At 37.9% G+C, this 20,624-nt stretch overlaps 1 protein-coding gene across 3 annotated transcripts in view; it reads left to right on the top strand.

Moving 5' to 3' along the window:
• GALNT3 (polypeptide N-acetylgalactosaminyltransferase 3) overlaps window positions 1–20,384 on the top strand; it is a 34,682-nt gene extending 14,298 nt beyond the window's left edge. For all 3 annotated transcript variants that reach the window (XM_087949801.1, XM_087949802.1, XM_087949803.1), the window contains 7 exons: window positions 29–263; window positions 1,308–1,425; window positions 1,783–1,983; window positions 11,749–11,880; window positions 13,173–13,274; window positions 15,973–16,125; window positions 18,380–20,384. In XM_087949801.1, the coding sequence (XP_087805927.1) occupies window positions 29–263; window positions 1,308–1,425; window positions 1,783–1,983; window positions 11,749–11,880; window positions 13,173–13,274; window positions 15,973–16,125; window positions 18,380–18,502 (1,064 nt within the window). In that variant the 3' untranslated portion in view covers window positions 18,503–20,384. The remainder of the gene's footprint in view (window positions 1–28; window positions 264–1,307; window positions 1,426–1,782; window positions 1,984–11,748; window positions 11,881–13,172; window positions 13,275–15,972; window positions 16,126–18,379) is intronic.
• The last annotated feature ends 240 nt before the right edge of the window (window positions 20,385–20,624 follow it).

A 20,624-nucleotide genomic window follows, 5' to 3' on the forward strand; every position in this document is an offset into this window, starting at 1 on the left:
AAACTGTTTGCTCGTTTCTGTCTTTTAGGTGAGTGCTTTTATGGATGGCTAGAACCTTTACTAGCCAGAATAGCTGAAAATTATACTTGTGTTGTAAGCCCTGATATTTCATCTATTGACCTCAATACTTTTGAGTTTAATAAACCTTCTCCTTATGGTCAAAACCACAACAGGGGAAATTTTGACTGGAGTTTATCCTTTGGCTGGGAATCTCTCCCAGAACATGAAAACAAAAAAAGGAAAGATGAAACCTATCCTATTAAGTAAGTAATGAAACATGAGTTAATTGCTTTTATCGATAGTTTTGTTATATTTGTAAAATTTAATAAAATACAAAAGAATAAAAAGTTCTATGTTTTTATATGATGTATCCGCCTATCCAATTTTCATCTCTTAAATATATTTATTTGCACCTAAAGAGAGCTTGGTCCACTTAATGTGTGCAAAAATTAAAACAAAAAATAAGTTCTATCCACTCAATGTAAAAATTGAGTTGCTTCGAAATGAAAAATGGGTGGCAAATAAATTTAATTAATAAAGATGGTATATAACTGAATAACTGCAATGCAATCTTTGAAAGAATTCCATGCTGAATTCCAACGTAAGTCTGAAAACTTGGAAGTCTAAACCTCTGACCCAGATTGGATCCTAGATATATATTCACTTGAAATTTACATTTTATTTTACTTCTTTGTAATGACTGACTTTTGAAAAGTTATGGAACATGTTGACTTTTCAGTGATTTAATTTTACTGTAGCAATATTACTATGTTAGGCTGGAAAAAATGTCAAATCAGCTAAGATTATTTATCCTCAGATATCAAAAGTCCTCATTTTTAACCCCAGAGAAACTCTTGTCTGTTTCTGATTTTGAAATAGATTACAGCATAAGTTCATAAAGCAGTCAGTGATTTTCATAAATGTATGCTCCACTGCTGTTGATGGGTTGCTGTTGCTGACTTTGATATATAATTATATTTAGTGATGTCATTTCACTGACATACTGTTTTCTTAGAATAGAATAAATTCCACTGCTCTCTCATAACACTCCAAATTTTCTTCAAGAAGCTGGGATATGACTGCAAAAGAACATAATTAGTAAGATATTTCATTGTATGAGGGGTTTTACACTTGTGTAACATTGGATGTATTTGCTTGGTGTTAGTTCAATTGATTAGATTTATTTGAAGACAGATAAGGTTAAGGTTTTGTGTGTGTGTGTGTGTGTGTGTGTATTTATTCAATCAGATGGACAAGTTCCTGGCTTCATAAAGCTTTCTCTTACTTTCTCTCCCGCCCTCTGGCAGGACACCAACTTTTGCAGGAGGTCTCTTTTCAATATCAAAGGACTATTTTTATAGAATTGGAAGCTATGATGAAGAAATGGAAATATGGGGAGGAGAAAATCTAGAAATGTCTTTCCGAGTAAGTTAATAAAGTATTCACATGTCCTTTACTGGCAACATGACTGTGTGCATTAGGCTAAAACTTCTTAAAACGTTTATCTCCACTCTATAGACAGAGCAGATAAATTAACCTAACCATGTGATAACGATAGCCTAGAAAAATAAAATGTGTAGATTCTAGGAGTGGTATCCGTGGCTTGGTCAACACATTATTAATTAATGCTTAGTTCATATTAAAAAAAGACTACTTTGTTTTAGTATTATTTGTGTCGCAACGCCACACTTTAAATCTTTTTAGTACATACGTGTTCCTGCAGCACCTTTACCTGATAGCAGCTACTGGAAGTTTTATTGAGTACAGCTCTGTATTTTTCAGGTGTGGCAGTGTGGGGGGCAGTTGGAAATTATACCTTGCTCAGTTGTGGGTCATGTGTTTCGCAGCAAGAGCCCCCATACCTTTCCAAAAGGGACTCAAGTGATTACCAGGAATCAAGTTCGCCTTGCAGAAGTATGGATGGACGAATATAAATATATATTTTATCGGAGAAACACAGAAGCAACAAAAATTGTTAAACAAGTAGGTGGCGATGGTGGTGGTATTAGAAATCAGTTGCTTCATTGAAATTCTTGGTGAGCAAAAATTATTACTTATTTAGGCTCTATGTATGTGTATTATTTGCTTTGCTTGGCAAAATATTGAATAGAATAATAGCCAGTTATAGTTTACTTAAAATTTTATAATCTCAGAACTTGAGTGATTGAGTCAGGCCCATCTGTCTATCCATCCAACTAGAATTGGAGGAATCTTTTGGAAGAATTTCATTATATCAAAATGAAAGAGCTGAGAAAACTTGAATATGCTTTAAATAAATTAGAGCTAATCAGTTGAATGAATATTACAAAGCTAGTTCTAGATCTATGCTTTTTTCCCCCTAGCATTCTTCCCACAAGTCTGGGTTCTGCTTTTCTTGGATCAACTGAGTATTGATTCATTGGTTGTGACAAGAATTGACTAACTTTATTGCCCAAGTCTGATATCATGGGTTGAGAGTGATTGACTGACCCAAATTCACTCAGCTGGCTTTCATGCCTAAGGTGAGACTAGAACTCATAGTCTCCTGGTTTCTAGCTCGGTGCCTTTAAATTTACATCATGTGTGCATCTGTGTCTATGTGTGTGTGTTTATGTATATGGTTTATAAGTATTTTGGATAAATACAATATTCAGTGCTGCAATATAAGTACAATATTCAGTTAAATTCAATGGTGAAAAAAGATTCTACATTGAGGCAAGGGAAACAAAATGCACAGGTACAGTATATGTGGTACCTTGCTCAATAGTAGTAACTCTGAGAGGGATCTTGGAGTCCTAGGAGACAATCGTTTAAATATGAGCCAGCAGTGTGCTGCAGCTGCCAAAAAAACCCAACACAGTTCTAGGCTGAATAAACAGAGGGATAGAATCAAGATCATGTGAAGTGTTGATACCACTTTATAATGCCTTGGTAAGGCCACACTTGGAATAATGCACCCAGTTTTGGTCGCCACGTTGAGACTCTAGAAAGAGTGCAGAGAAGAGCAACAAAGATGATTAGGGGACTGGAGGCTAAAACATATAAAACAACGGTTGCAGGAACTGGGTGCGTCTAGTTTGATGAAAAGAAGGACTAGGGGTGACATGATAGCAGTGTACCAATATCGGGTAAAAATTAAGCTAGGGTGGGGGTGTGGAGCTGCCCTACTGCTTACCTTCAGACAGTTGTAGCTAGGCCTCTCACACCCTGACACCTGCCTTTCTGGATGCCTTACAGTGGGTCCATTTCTTCTGCAGCTGGCAAGACTTTCCTGAAGGCCTCTGCAGCCAATAACAGAGCTCCAGATCAATCGATTGGCTGCAGAGGCCTTCAGGAAAGCCTTGCCAGCTTTGTTGGCTGCAGAAGAAGTTATTGAAGGCCTCGGATGGTGAAAAGGTGGCCAGGGGTGACGGGCGCAAGTGAGGTGAATCAGTGGACTACATTTCCCCTCCGAAAAATAAGACCTGGTGCTTTTTTTTGGTAGCAAAAATATAAGACAGGGTCTTATTTTTGGCGAAACACGATAGTTAGAACAATTAATCAGTGGAACAACTTGCCTCCAAAAGTTGTGAATGCTCCAATACTGAAGAAGAGATTGGGTAACCATTGAAATGGTATGGGGTTTCCTGCCTAAGCAGGGGTTGGGCTAGAAGACCTTGAGGTCCCTTCCAACTCTGTTTATTCTATTCTGTTGTGTTCTAGTCTAATAAAGAATGTTGGATTATTTGATAAGGTTAAACATGCTTGAATTTTTTGAGATAACTATATAGAAGGGGAAGTATCATTGCTAATTTGGGTTATTGGAAGCTTATGGGACAACAGTGAGTCAAGTAGAAAGGGATAGATCCAGTTTTTAAGGCAAAAAACAGGAGAAGATGCCTTGCTATTCCTCTCCCAATGAAATCAAGCTTCTGAATTTTGTATAAGACCTTTGTACAAACTCAAAATGTATTATCAAGATGTGATGAATTGTGCACTGACAATTCATCACATCTTTTAAACAAATGAAGTTGGGGTGGCAATCATTTATTACTGCCATGGAAGGAGTTTATTATGGGCCTTTAATAGTTGACCTACATTGTTTAGCAACCATTCAGAGTTACAAAGTCTTTGCACTTGCAACCAGTCTTCACACTTGCAACTGTCACAACAATCCCCACGATCATGTGATCAAAATTCAGACACTTGGCAACCAGCCTATATTTACAATAGTCTCAGGATCCTGGGGTCATGTGATCACCATTAGCGACCTTCCCAGCTGACTTCAGACCATCAAAATTCAATGGGAGAAGCTAGTTCTTCTTAAAGACAGCATACTTCGCTTAACAACTGTAGTTATTGGCTTAACAACTGTGACAGAAAAGATGGTAAAATCAGGAGTGACTCATTTAACAACCGCTTTGCTTAGTAATGCTGATTCTGGTCCCAATGGTGGTTTTAAGCCAAACCTATAAACTTATTTAGTTGTTTTTTTTAATTATTATTTGAGTACTTTTTTTTTACAAAAGCTGTGTCTTAAGCAACTTAGGAAATTTTTAAAGATTATAAACTGAATTATTTAAACTTAAAAGTTTTGTGTATTCCAAGCTCCTATCAGCCAGGAAAAACTGTATATTTCTAATTTCTGAGAACCTGGAATGAAACCTAGAGTGGAGACCACTTATAGTACATGCTAGAGTCTCTGTCTCCTGTGAGAGAACATGGTGTTGCAAGCAACATGCCCCCCAGACATGACCTAAATCAATGCTGCTTAGCTGTAAGAGGGACAGATACATTACATTTACTTTACATTTTCAAACTAAGCTCCACAAAACCCCTGCTGTCTAGTTTTCTGCTGCAAACAAATGTCATAGCAGAAACTGGTTTCAGAGAAACAGGCAGGGAAAGAAGGCAGGGAAAGGTTGCAATGGGAAGTAGTGATATAAGAATGGCAAAAAGCAACTCGGCACTAATATAAACCATGTGGGAAGATGATAGGCAAATAAATGGTAGATACAGTAGTCGGTGTTTTCCTCAGGGTGAAGTTTTGCTGAGGCTGCACTGTGCTTTCAGGAATCACTGATAGCGCTTTGCTTAGTATATTAAAAATTCATTCACTACTTCATGATTCTCATGGAGGCACTGTGTTCGGTGGCTCTTCAATTTGCAAGGTGGAAGCCTCATCCACCATTTGAGTCAGATCTCATAATGCTGGTCAGCAGCCTGTTCGTAATTAGGAATTGTTCATAAGCCAGAGGTTCATAACCTGGAGACTTCCTGTAATACACATACCAAGTGTACTGAGGTCACCCATTAACCTTTCTCCACTGAACTTTAAATATCAAAGACTTGCTCAAAGGTGAAATGAGGGAAGCTACAAAGATGGCTTAGCCAGAGCTGATTACTACAACTGAAAATCTGAAAATTCAGCACTTTTTTGTAGTGTTGTTGTATCTCACTTCAAAAATTATCTCAATTTGACTCCCTTATCTTGCAGCAAAATGAGAGAAATGCTATTAGACACTATACAAAAAGGGCAAAGAAGCCATTTATAAACAAGGACATACACAGACCAGTAGTCACCAGTAATCTGTATGGAAATGTGCTGGTAAAGCAGCTAAAGCGTGGTAAAACCACCAGGTACAGTCACATACAGTTGTGCTCATAAGTTTACATACCCTGGCAGAATGTATGATTTCTTGGCCATTTTTCAGAGAATATGAATGATAACACAAAAACTTTTTTTTCACTCATGGTTAGTGGTTGGCTGAAGCCATTTATTATATTAAACTGTGTTTACTCTTTTTAAATCATAATGACAACAGAAACTACCCAAATGACCCTGATCAAAAGTTTACATACCCTGGTGATTTTGGCCTGGTAACATGCACACGGGTTAGCCCAAAGGGGTTTGAATGGCTATTACAGGTAGCCATCTTCACCTGTGGTCTGTTTGCTTGTAATTGTGTGTATAAAAGGTCAATGAGTTCCTGGACTCCTGACAGACCCTTGCATCTTGCATCCAGTGCTGCACTGATGTTTCTGGCTTCTGAGTCATGGGGAAAGAAAAAGAATTGTCAAAGGATCTGCAGGAAAATGTAGTCAAACAGGAAAAAAAAACAGGAAAGGGATATAAAAAGATATCCAAGGAATGGAGAATGCCAATCAGCAGTGTTCAAACACTAATCAAGAAGTGGAAAATGAGGGATTATGTTGAAACCAAACCACAGTCAGGTAGATCAACTAAAATTTCAGCCACAACTGCCAGGAAAATTGTTCAGGATGCAAAGAAAAACCCACAAATAACTTCAGGTGAAATAAAGGACTTTCTGAAAACATGTGGTGTGGCTGTTTCAAGATGCACAATAAGGAGGCACTGGAAGAAAGATGGGCTGCATGGTCGAGTCTTCAGAAGAAAGCCATTATTATGCAAATGCCACAAAGTATCCTGCCTACAATATGCCAAACAGCACAGAGACAAGCCTCAAACCTAGCACGAAGTCATTTGGAGTGATGAGACCAAAATTGAACTTTTTGGCCACAACCATAAATGCTACATTTGGAGATAAGTCAACAAGGCCTATGATGAAAAGTACACTATTCCTACTGTGAAACACGGAGGTGGATCGCTGATGTTTTGGGGATGGGTGAGCTACAAAGGCACAGGAAATTTGGTCAGAATTGATGGCAAGATGAATGCCCGGAAGCTGCGCATGGGACGTACTTGGACATTCCAACATGACAATGATCCTAAACACAAGGCCAAGTCGACCTGTCATTGACTACAAAAGAATAAAGTGAAGGTTCTGGAGTGACCATCTCAGTCTCGACCTCATGCAAGACAGCCGAAGAATTTACAGGAACTGGAGGCTTTTTGCCAGGAAGAATGGGCAGCTTTACCATCTGAGAAGATAAAGAGCCTCATCCACACATACCACAAAAGACTTCAAGCTGTCATTGATGTTAAAGAGGGCAATATGAATTATTAAGAAATGGGGTATGTAAACTTTTGATCAGGGTCATTTGGGTAGTTTCTGTTATCATTATGATTTAAAAAGAATAAACACAGTTGATTGATAATAAATGGCTTCAGCCAACCACTAACCATGAGTGAAATAAAAGTTTTTGTGTTATCATTCATATTCTCTGAAAAATGACCAAGAAATTATAAATTCTTCCAGGGTGTGTAAACTTATGAGCACAACTGTAGTAACAAAAGCAATCAAGAGCAACAGGGAATGGTGGGCCTCAATTCTAACTCCTTTTTGCTCTTATTAACCACACTGCACGTGTCCTCAAAGATTGGGAAGTGGCAGTATTAATCCCTACATTTTATAAGGTTGAGGAAAAGTTACTTCCAAATTGTAGTCCTATCAGCCTGCTGAGCATAGTCCGCAGGTTGTATGCCAGACATCTGTATGGTTGATTAGTGGTTTGGATGGAGTCTGAAAATATCCTGGCAAAGCAACAATTTGGCTTTCATCCTGGCTTTCTGTTTTACACCCAGCCTTTATATCAAACCATCTGGCTGAGAAATAAACCAAATTTATCTCTGTATGCAACATCAGTTTATTTTAAGTCTGCATTTAACCTGATCTCAAGCTACAAATTGTTTTCAGTGACAATCGATCACTGCCTATTTCTCCTGATGTTGACACTATGTAAAAGTTCATATTTAAGGATCTTTTGAAATACCCATTGCTAAGGAAATTTCTATTTTCAGAGATATTAAGCAGGGCTGCATCCTGGTTCCACTGTTTTTAATTTATATATTCATTGCTAATCTAGATATTTAGACTCGTCCACCAAAATTTGCAAACAAACATTTTGGAATCTCTCTCTCTATAAAAGTGAAATACCTCCCACGTATCATCACAAAATCTCCAGAACTGCAAAGCCTACAAACTTGAAATTTGGCACATATGTTGTTCTTAGCTTCTAGGTGCTCACTAAGAAAGGATTTTTCCAAATGACTATCAGAGCATTAGTATTTTGTATATTATTATGAACAGCTCTGATGCTAAGGAGTTCTACTCCCCCTCCCCACCTGAAAAGAAATCTGTTCCAAATGCAAAACACAAAGCAGAGGAGAGGAGTTTCAGTTTTAGTTTCACAGCACCAAGCAGCTTTAGTACAGAACAGTTGAGCTAAGCCACATCCAGGCTCCTTGCTGTCTCCCTCTTGTTCACACAGCAAATACTGTTCCAAGGAGCCCTCAACTCTCTCACACACTGGCAGGATGCTAGCCAGATGAATACCAATGGATGCTGATATGCAGAGGCACAATTTTACTCCTTATTTTCCTCCCCAAAAACTAAACCCAATCACATAGTTTGTTAACGAAGCACAGGTATCAGGCTAGTACTACTATAAAAGAGCATTATGTGCTTTTGTTTCTGTTGTAACAAACAATGTTTAGAGATCAGCAGTGATAAAGTCAAAATAAATAAATAAAACCTAGATTAGGGCTGTCAAACTCCCAGCCTGTGGGCCGGATATGTCATGTGCTGGCCACATCCATACCCGGTTTAGTGAAGGGGAGAAAAGACCTGATACATCATGTAAAACTGCCATGACGCGAGTTTGACACCTCTGACCTAGATAGTGGAAATTTGGTTGAAAGAATCACAGAATTGAAATGTATTCTTGCTATACCATATGAGAAAGTAAGGAAAAAAGTAATCTGTTTCGCTGTATTTTTCTTTCCTTTTATCAATGTGCCATTCATTACTCAGCTACTTTCAGTTGTATAGTTATTTTTAGATGCTATAATTTTCTCAGATTCTATTTCCCTCCATATTTCTCTTCTGTCCCAGGGTACAGGTAAGGATTTTCTAAAATAAGACAATGAGTAAATTTGTGGTTTTTAATCAAAGTGTGATTAGGCAACAGTTTGCTTCAAACAAAAGATAGTTGTAAACATTGGAATAGCTATTCTTAGTATTCATTATAAATCCAAAACTTCTCCAAATAATGAAATAAATTATTGTAAAGAATTTATTTCATTATTTGGAGAAGTTTTATACCTTAGTAACAGTAGCAGTGACAGGTAATAGCAATACCACAAACAAAAGATATCAGCAAAACTGGGAACCAGAAAAACTGCTTTAGTACTGTATTCAGCGTAAATCAAGAATGCCTTTCTGCAAATAAGGAAATGAGTTTTTCTGAAATCTTAACTCTAAGCCATTAATATTTTGTAATTCCTAGAACTTTTAAATATAATATGGATTAGATAAATTTTTATCAGTTTATAAACTTATGAAGATATATATACCAAGAAGTTCTGCGTACCAGTTGTGAATGAGCTGTTATTTTTAAAATGGAAAGCCCCGTTTCCCCCCCTCCTCCCCGGGGTCTGTAATAAAGGGGCCTTTAATTCAACTAACCACGTTTGCTCATGGAGAACATAATATGGGACTTCCAAATTACAAAGAAGTAACTTAACTTGTAGGACGTTTCTCTGGAGGAATGCTCCAATAAAAAACAATTGAAAAATGTTGTAACTATACTTGCTATAAAACGTGTTTAAAATATCTGAAAATAAGTTGATGGAAACTTCATGACTCCACTGCTATGCGAGCTGCATTGGTTGCCAGTTTGCTTCTGAGTGCAATTCACAGCTCATTACTTTTAAAGCCCTTTAGAATAGAATAGAACAGAACAGAACAGAATTCTTTATTGGCCAAGCGTGATTAGACACACAAGGAATTTGTCTTGGTGCAAATATTCTCAGTGTACATAAAAGGAAAGATACATTCATCAAGAGTCAGGAATCATAAGGTACAACACTTAATAATATTCATAGGGTACGATAAGCAATCAAATCATACTAGGAAACAGTCAATGTAAATCGTAAGGATACACGCGACAAAGTTACGGTCATACAGTCACAAGTGGGAGGAGGTGGGTGATAGGAGTGATGAGAAGATTAACAGTAATAGTAGTGCAGACTTTGTAAATAGTTTGACAATATTGAGGGAATTATTTGTTTAGCAGAGTGATGGCTATCGGGGAAAAACTGTCCTTGTGTCTAGTTGTTCTGGTGTGCAATGCTCTATAGCGTCGTTTTGAGGGAAGGAGTTGAAACAGTTTATGTCCGGGATGTGAGGGGTCTGTAATAAAGGGGCCTTTATGGCATAGGTTCAGGATATGAGGATGGAATGGGACAATTGGCCACAGCTTCCTCACTCTGGTCCCCTGCCCCAGCTGACCCACCACGGCCCCACTCCCCAGTTTGCCCCCACAGGCAATTCACTGTGGCACAACTCATCCCAGCAGATTCACCAAGCGGGATAATTAATTGCTCAGGATAATTTGCTAAATGCCAGAGGTGAGGGAGGATCTCTTTCTCCTCTCCTCCTTGTCTTTCTCCCTGTCTCTCGCTTCCTCTCTCCTTCCGTCCTTGCTCCAGCTTACCTTCCCCACCAATACCCCTTGAGCTCTGTGCACCCCCTCGTTGCAGTGCGACCCAGGGATTTGAATTGAAGGCCCTTTGGGGACACTCAAGGCTTCAGAGAGTCAACCTTAAAATGAATGATGCCACATTGCCCCATTCCAAAAAGTTTTATCTCTGGCCCTTTCTCATTAGCAATGAGAAAAGAGATAGTGTGTGTGTGTGTGTGTGTGTGTGTGTGTGTGTGGTCTGTGTTGTTTTCTATCGTTTCTTGCCCAGATGTATACAGAAACAACCTTCTTTTCTAAGGGGAAGGGGGAGTCTTTGCCCTTTTCCCTCTCCCCTTTCCTCCTCCCTGTATTTGCTGGATGTCTTCCCCAGTTTTAAACTTCGCTAGCTCTTCCCAAAAATTTATCTCTGGCCCTTTTTAATTTTCAATTTTTATATATTTGCGACAATTTTTCTTCCAACAGTCTTGTAGCTGCTGGGCCTGGTTGCTCAGCCAAAGTCCTGAGCCCTACAGCCCATTTGTCACCAGATGTCTGAGATCTCAAACCCATAGTGGAGTCTTAGTTGACCGAGGCATAGATTTCTGCAAGTCACACATCATCATATTGTTTATGGGAGAGACACGCTTCACCTAGTTCCTCTGATGAGACCTGTCTAGTATGGTTGAATTATTATTGTGAGCATGTTAGTATTAGCTAAACTATGTGATTTTAAATCTCATTTGTTCTTTGGTTAAGGCACCAGGCTAGAAATTAGGAGACAGTGAGTTCTAGTTCTGTCTTAGGCATGAAAGCCAACTGGGTGACTTTGCAACAGTCATTTCCTTTCAGCCCAACTAACCTCACAGGGTTGTTGTTGTCAGGAAAATAGGAGGAAGAAGGAGTATGAGGTATGTTCACCGACCTGAATTATTTATAAAAATAATAAAGGTAGGAAATAAAATAAATAAATAAATAAATAAAAACAGTAAGAGTATGGCCCATGATGGTAAGAAGCCTGTTTTAGAAATGACTGCTTCCCAGCCTTGCAACCCCTGGATCTGTGGACTAAAGTTTCCAGGATTACATAGTTGGCATGGCCAATTGTAAGACTTCAGAGAGTTCACATTGGCTGTTGTCAGGGTTATTAAGTATTTATATATATATATATATAAAAGCAAGGCTACGTCAGGCCATCAAGACCATGACTTCTTTCTTAAAATATGGTAATTAACTATTATATTCTTCGTTTATATCATTTTCTCCCTTTTTGGTCTTAGAAAGTATTTTTACATTTGTTTAACCAATTTAATTTACAGATCTCTTTTTTATAAAGGAGAAAGTACTTCTAATGAAATTTATTATCATTTTTTTCTGTATACTAATTATTTAGCATTGTTTCAACAGAAAACATTTGGCAATCTCTCAAAAAGATACGAGTTAAGACAACAATTACAATGTAAAAATTTTACCTGGTACCTAAGCAATGTTTTCCCTGAAGCCTATGTACCAGATTTGAATCCTGTGTTACATGGATTTGTGAGTATTTATTTATGCATTTATTTTATTGTTTTGTATATAAAAGGTACAGAATGATCTCTCTCTCTCTCCCTCTGTGTGTGGGGGGGGGAGAGAAAGAGAGAGAAGAGAGAGAGAGAGAAAACAGTGGAGTTTTTGATGCTCTCTAAGCTTGTTTGCTTGCAGACATGTCATTCCCCAACTAACAAACATCAGTGTGAATTTACAGTAACATCAACACTCACTTGCATTGATAGCTAATGAAATGTCTGCAAGCAAACAACTCAGAGAGCACGAAGAATCTGACAGTTTAATCCTCTTCTATTGGACAGAGAGAGAGATACACATACACACACACACACACACACACACATGCACACATACATTACACACACACCTCTCTCTCTCTATATATATATCTATATCTATCTATCTATCTATCTATCTATCTATCTATCTATCTATCTATCTATCTATCTATCTAGGTGTGTGTGTAATTTTTTAAGTTGAATAAGTTTGCATGACGTACTATATTTGCTTCTCCCTGGCTTGTCACCACAAGTGTCACTGGATAAGCTTAGTCATGTAGCTTCTTCACAGCAGCTGGTTACCTTCAAAGTGATTCACTCTGGGAATGGAAGAATTCACCCACAGAACTCATGCTCATGGATGCTTCACTTCTCACAATTTTTTCATGATCTTCATTTGATTATGCCACTGGATGCTGGAATTGTGCACAAACTGATCATATAACTGGGAACAGCAAGTAATCTGCAGATAATACTAATGTCTAGCAGCATTATCAAGAAGATTCTCCATCAAGATTGTGGAACAGCTGTATGGCTCAACCTCCATCCAGTGGCTGCATGGTGCAGAGCTAGCTATGTGTGGGCTATAGGCAGCACTAGTGCCTAGCAGCACAATCAAGAGGCCTCTTCACTGAGTATATAAAAGAGTCACACAGAATAAATAAGCTGACATGAACCATGTGCAAATGAGAAGACTCTTAGTCATCAGTTAAACAAAGTGTTCTATAAGTGCATCATTTGCTATGCAGAAATCATGTAGAGCCCTGTGACTAAGCTGAGACACTAGGAGAAGAAAAAGCAAACACAGGTATATTATGCAAATACTTTCAATGGGAGGAAGAGGAAGAAAGTTTTCATGGGGAGAAAAGGATGATTATAAGTTCTGAAATCCAATTTCCATTCATTCAAGCTTTTGTTACTCTGAAACACATCACCCACAGATGAAACCATCTGTGTATTGTAGTTAACCCTAGTGATATGATTCCATTTCAACTTTTTATTTAGCTAAAAAATGTTGGAAGAAGAGCATGTTTGGATGTTGGAGAAAATAATTCAGGCGGCAAGCCACTAATAATGTATACCTGTCATGGGCTTGGAGGAAACCAGGTAAAATTACTTTATGCGTGTGTGTATGTGTATGTGTCTACATAGTACATACAACTTTATACTCTTTCTGTACTTTTCTAAACTTGTCACTGTCTGGTTACCACAAGATCTATAGAAACAAGTATTTTCCAGTGCTGTAGACACAATAGTATCGGTCTTCAGTGCTCTTTTAAGTCAAACCAGTAACTATTCTGTCCAGAAAATCCTTCAAGCTATCCGTTAAGATAACAACCTTAGAATATTTTGGAACACAGTAAAAAAGTTGGTGTAGAAAGGATTCCCAAGGGATAGGGAATGATTGTCAAATTACTTCGTATGCTTAGTTGGTATGCAATTACATTTTTACCTATACAATAGCATCTTTGCATCCCTTACCAACTCACCATCTACATCTTAGTCTGATGTATTGCATTAACTCCAGGTGGCAAGGTTAGTTCCCGATTCAGTGTGAACCAGAAAATTGGGTTAGTTGAACTACAGAATTTAACCATGGGTAAACCATTGTTTAGATATTGTAATTAACACAATAATGCTTTTAAAATGTTTAAATAATAGCAAACATGTCAAGATTCTGTTGTAGATTTTTTAATGATAGTCATTTAATGAAGGCTTTGCTAAAGGATTTTTTAATGGCTTTTGCTGAACGCTTTGCTAAAATGTATGGGGAGCCCCCATTTCTTTCTTGACTAGCAAAGAAGTCAAGAGAGTTTATCACCTGAGGAGTTCTGGACACCCTGAGCTTCCCACAGAATGCTTTTATGAACTAACAATGCACCATTTCTTAATAATAATATGTCATGCCAGAAAAAAATCAAAATGATAGGTGGCAATCTTTTGTTAACTAGGAGATTGTGTATTGCACCTGTCCAAAAATGGTAGCAAAGCATACACATATACACACACCTCCATACACCTAAAGTATTTATTTAATCAGTTTCTATAGTGGACATGTCAAACCATTTGACTCTCGGCGGCAAACAATATCACAATAATTAAAACACAAAAACAGTTACAAATTATACATATGGGCAGCTGAAAGTTCTCTTCATAATTATGAAACAATTAACACTGCAACCAGGTAACAAGACCACTAACACTTTCAGGACCTCAGTTTCAGGCACATAGCCAGATCTTTAAAGCTTTACAAAAAACTAAAAAGCCGGAGGCCATCCTGAGCTCCAAAGGAAGAATGTTCCAAAGGGCAGAGGTTTGTTCTGAGAAGGAATGCCTCCTGGTCCCCACCAGCTGACATTCCTTGGCTGATGGAACCCACAGCATTCCCAGTCTACTAGACCAAATTGGACAGGGAGAAAGTACTGGGAGAATCCAGTCTTTAAGGTACCTTGGTCTAATATAGTATACTACTCCCCTTAGCTGCCTAAGTCAGGGTAGTTCCAGAGCAAATACATATCTTCTAATAATTGCCCTAATAGCTTTGATTCTGATTTCTTTAAATTTCTTTTTGACCATGTTACCACTAGTTCCTTTTGTGCTTCTGTCTCTACAGCACTCTGGCCTTTTTTCTGTTCTGTCTTTCCTGTCTTCTAAACTTGATAACCTTGACTCTTCCTTCTCTGCTTTTTTTTCCTTTCCTCTAGAAGTTTTTGCTGTCAAGGAGAGAGCCACTATGTGATTGAACAACCAGGCCCGAGTCATCTGTCCTGTCATATTTAAAACCTCATGCTGAGAGGTCAGAGAGCTCTTCCTTGTAGTAAAAACCACCTCCTATTTTGAGTCTTGGGTGAATATCTAATGAGCATTCCTGGACATACAGCCAGCTTTTGTTAAAAGCTGAAGAGCAGTATAATTATATAATATATTAAAATGAATGTGTCAATATGCTGCACTAATGAAACCTGATGAGAGTGTTCCTTATTATTCTATTAAAGCATTTGCTAAATATCAAAGCCAAAAAAAACCCCAACTCTTCTGGTTTGCTATTGTATTATAAAAGGCTTTCACTCTGGTTTTGGCAAAACTCAGTCCTTTTTTCAGAATTCAGTAGCAATAAGTAAATCTTAAATTTCCTTCTGAAATTGCTGAAGTTTATATTTTAAAGGTTGTTAATTATAGAATCATTAGATATTCCACTGACTTTCAGGCTAACTCTGTTCTCTACAAATAAATTTCTTGGGAATAATGCCATTGATACATATATACTTCTCCATAGTTCTCTGCTTTGCGTATCTTGAAATAAATTATATTTTAGCATTAACAGAATCTTTTTAATAGAGGATGTCAGCCTTTCTCAACTGGGGTTCCACAAGTTTGAAAAATATTACACAATATATTTTTAAACACCGCACCACTCAGTTCTAGTGCTTACAGTGGTGAGAATTTTTACAGGCAACAACTCAGCTGCCAATCTGCCACTTTTTTGTTATAAATATTGTGAAGCGTGAATTTTATAGGTTAGAACTGGATTGTATTTTGAAGTTTTCTTATTTTGGCAATCTTTAAGCAGAGGTTCCCTGAAACCTGAAAATTATTTCAAGGGCTCCACCAGTGTAAAACAGTTGAGAAAGGCTGGATTATGTTATAGGCAGTTAACCCTTTCTATTTATCATGACTCTTTGGTGACATAAATACACAACCTACAAAATGCAGTTTTGGAGTTTGATTAACATTTCTTTGGAAATTAGAGCAATGAATTTGTATCATTATTCTTTTGAGTGATGACTGACATTTGTTTATACAGTATTTTGAGTACACTGCACACCATGAAATTAGACACAATATTCAGAAGGAGCTATGCCTACATAGTTCTCAAGGAGTAGCACAACTTCATGAATGCGGTTTCAAAGGAAAGAATAGCAGGACTCCTGAAGAAGAGAAATGGGAGCTTCGAAAGGTATTTTTTTTCCCTACAAAATAATATGTTTATTTAGTGCAAAACTTGCCTTATGAAAACATTCTCGAGGTGGCTGTCCCAAAATTGTAGAGATGCTTTATGTAAGAATTAAATAACCCCCACCATCGGACACAATAGACGACAGAGTTGGGCATCCCTCAAGGTTCACATCCACAACTTTCTCATCCTTGTAAGCAAAAATGCACACAACCACAATGCATCTCTTCTTACTCATGTACTCATCCTTTCCCCTCTAACCTTGTTCAAGCCAAGAGTTCTACTGGTTGGTCTACTCTTCAGCTGTTTCCAAAAAAGCTAGGCAGTGATCCAGTGAAAGGTTGTTCACAGATTGCGTGGAAGCTGCTGGGGCTGTATGCAACTGGAGTTTGCCCAAATCTCCTTTGGCACTCAAACAAGCACTAAGCCTACAAAATCTCGAGCAGAGGGAATCTAGGAAGCACATTACAGGTAGTCCTCAACTTATGATCCTGTTGGGAATGAATTTCCATTGCTGAGCAATATGGTAGTAAGCCTGACATCATGTGACTGAATTGCACTACATAAGGAACATTGATTCCGGTTGCTGTCAGAACTCCAGATCTCCAGATCATTAAGCGAGAAGCAGGGGGATTCCCAGAAGTGGAAGCTTTGGGGGGATGGGGTTGGAGGTGCCCTGGGGAGCCTTGTGTGCAGGCTGCACACAAGTCAGGTGTCGCTGCAGTGTGATGCTTGTTGAAGGAAGCCAGGGAAAGAGAATGCATGTGTGCTAGCCTATGTAGGATATGGAAAGAATACAGCTCATGGGCCTTTTGGTCTGCTGTGGATCTGGCTCTGCAAGAAGCCCCTTAGCCACAGCACTAAGCCACAGCTCAGCAGTGCAGTGAAAGGAGCTTCTCGGTCTGCCACAGCTCTGGGCTACAAGAAGCCCCTGAACCACAGCACAAAGCCCAGCCTCAGTCTGGATCGGCAGCTCAGCACAAAAGGGGCTACTTGTCATCCCAGGAAGCTGCAGCTGCCCAGTCCAGCCATGGTCCCCCTTACCACCCTGCACTTTGAGGCCTTTGCCATCCCATGCTGTACTACCCCAGCTGATATTCACTGTCTTCTTGCTCCGCCTGATGTCTGGCTGATCATTCACGAGGCAGCTGCTGGGCACGTGAGGCCATCTTTTATTTATTTATTTATTTATTTGATTTGCCAATTGTTTACAAGATAATAAGTATAAGTGTATACATAGTTGTGAATACATGAAATGGGTACATATAAGAAAAATAAAAGAAGAATAAGAGAAACAATAGGACAGGGACGGTAGGCACGTTGGTGCGCTTATGCACGCCCCTACAGACCTCTTAGGAAAGGGGTGAGGTCAATAGTAGACAGTCTAAGGTTAAAGTTTTTGGGGTTTGGGAAGAGACCACAGAGTCGGGTAGAGTATTCCAGACATTGACCACTCTATTGCTGAAGTCGTATTTCCTGCAATCAAGTTTGGTGCGGTTTACTTTGAGTTTGTATCTATTGTGTGCTCTTGTGTTGTTATGGTTGAAGCTGAAGTATTCACTGACAGGTAGGACATTGCAATGTATGATTTTATATACCATGCTTAAGTCAGACCGAAGGCAGGCGTAATTCAAGGTTTTCTAGTTCTAGAATTTCAAGTCTGGTGGCATAAGGTATTCTGCAACGAGTAGAGGAGTGGAGAACTCTTCTTGTGAAATATTTCTGGACTTTCTCAATTGTGCTAATATCAGATACGTAATGTGGGTTCCAGACTGATGAATCTTCCCCAGGTCACATGTAGAAATTGCTGTCCGCAACCTGGGTAAGCATGCAGTCAGCAGCGGTAGTATGCTTGGTCAGCAGCCAGAGCAAGAAGTTAGCGAATGTCAGCTGGGGGAGGGGCAGGGACTATAGAGGGGCCAAAAGAACATAGATAGGGGAATTGAAGCCTCCCTGCACTTGTAAGAGCAGGTGAGCTACCAAGGGCCTGAATTTTGACCACATGACCAGAGGATAGTGCAATGGGTATAACTTTGGGGACCAGTTATGAGTCCCTTAGTTCAGTATCACTGTGATTTCAGTCAGTTGCTGAACTAATGGTCATAAGCCAAGGACTACCCATGCAGGTATGACAGTAAAGTTCAAATTTCCCCAAATACTTACTTGATATAAAAGTGAATTGTGGTGATAAACTATACATGTTTCTTTAATCTCTTTAGGGAAAATAGACTAAAATTGATATTTTTTTATATTCTAGGATCAGTTGTTGTATAATGCAGCATCTAATATGTGCCTTACGGGAAACAGAGAACATCCAAGTATGGTATCATGTAATCCCACAGACTTATTTCAGAAATGGATTTTTGGCCATGAAAATTAGGTACTGCTAATGATAATGAAACCAAAAAATTAGAATTACAATAGTTCTTCCAAGATTTAACTGATTTAACTTACGTTGAATCAATTGAATTATAAAACATTTCTAAGGAGTTTACCACCACCACCCCCGGCATAAATCTGAAGAACATGTTAGTTTCTTAACTGTTTAATATGTTTACAGAATACTGGAAATTACATTTTCAGTATACATTTTAATGAAATATCTATCTTCAGGATGTAATTTCTTATGTTTTGATGATCAATGTGTCTGTCATATATTTTACATGGCAAAAGCCACACACACATTCTTTTTGTTAGTAACTAAACAAAATTGTCAATGAAGGTTTAAATATTTTTTATGTAGTAGACAAAGAGTGCCTAATAGAAGTTGTTTATAATTTTAAACTGTGGTTATTTCCTTTTCCTTTTCCTGTTCGTTGCTTTAACTATTTAGCATGTCTATAATCTATGGTATATTTGTTTAAAACATTACTTCTGAAAAGATTAAGTTATTTTTGGAGCTTGAGAATGAAACAAGCTCTGAAATTCTCTGTTGCCATTTCTCTGTGTCTTTGTTCACTATGTTTGAAAGGGTAGCGTTCATTCCTTTAAGATTCTAAAACCGATTATAAAAGGCTTGCATTGCTGAAGAAAAAGTGTCCGGCATTTCTTTTGAAATAATACATTACCAGTTTGATAATTATATAGAAATACATTATTTTTGTATTATGTACAAATTAGGTTTCTGTGTTTTCAGTTTCAATTCCTACCTCTTTAATTTTCTTGTTGTATACTCAATCAAATATGAACTTTATATGATAAAGGGCTAATATAAGAACATTGCAAGTTCAAATAATTTCTTCCGTCAAAAGGATGGAGCACTTTTTATTTTAATTGAGCCGCACAATACACAGTTATTTCAACATGCAAAAAATTATAGCTAAATTTTGCTGGTTGTAACATATGCAGCTGGCTCAATTGTTCTGCTATATTGTGAGGGGCAAATTGCTGAGAAAAGGTATCATTAAAATGAGTTATACCAAAATTAAAAACAAACTTGTTTGTGCATGGTATCAAAAGTGTATTGCAAAAACAAGGATAAACTTTAAGTTTGCCCCATCCCAATTATGCTCCTAAAGGAATGCTTTTCCTGAGAACAGCAGCTTTATGTCTTCCACTCTCATTGTCCTAGTGGTTGTCTAGGATGAGTCACAGAGGTTCACTATGGAAATGAAATTAGCTGTAACCAGATTCATAGTTGGTCATTGCCAACCTTGTGTTTGTGTGAAAGCAGAGAATGTGTTTATATTTCAGCCAAAATACCATTATATTTGCAATTTCAGAAGATAAAAAGATTTTTAACTATATTTTTTAAATAGATACATGCGTATTTCAACAAAAAAAGTATCTATTGCAGCTCTGCAAGTACAGTAAAGACGTTTACTGTTTAGATGAAGTTTGCAGAAATATATTTTGAGGTTTGCCAGATGTGTAAATGAGAGCACTGTTCTTATTTACAAGTGTGTTTTATGGTTTTCTATTTATATAACTCTCCTTCTTGTTTGTTGCAGTGTTTAAGTCAGAAAGTTAAGTACTATTTTCTCTTCTTCCACATTTGAAGTTCCAGAATTTTTCAACCAAAACCATAAACTGAGGCTATCATTAGCCTTCATAGTATTTCATTGTGGCATTTTTATCACAAGAACCAGAATCGGCTTGTTCTTCCGCTACTGCCTTCTCAGTGGTTTTATATCTGTCTAAATGTGAATTTAGGATAGAGTGTTAATTCTTTTTTTGTACTCCTAACAGTTTTTACTTCTGTGTAATATATTGTGCTTCTTTAATTCTGTTTTGTAACAATAATAAAAACAATTTTAACATCAGCTAACTTTGGAATCGTAGTTTCTTGTATTTGTGTCTTTAATCCGAGCATCCCCAAATATTGAAAACAACATAGTGCTCAAGGCACTTGAAAAGAGGATAATAAAAACTAATGACAAAACATTAACAACCTGTGGCATCTAGTGCTGAGACCAATTCTAAGCTGATGTTCTGCAAGGTAAATTCAGATGTAGTTGAATATTTTCACTGCATATTAAGTCAGAGAACAAGCGTAAGGAGTC

The sequence above is a fragment of the Notechis scutatus genome, chromosome 1 (genome assembly GCF_049901735.1).
Source record: "Notechis scutatus isolate UNSWTSFEM ecotype Mainland chromosome 1, rNotScu1.2, whole genome shotgun sequence".
In the NCBI taxonomy this organism is placed as follows: Eukaryota; Metazoa; Chordata; class Lepidosauria; order Squamata; family Elapidae; genus Notechis; species Notechis scutatus.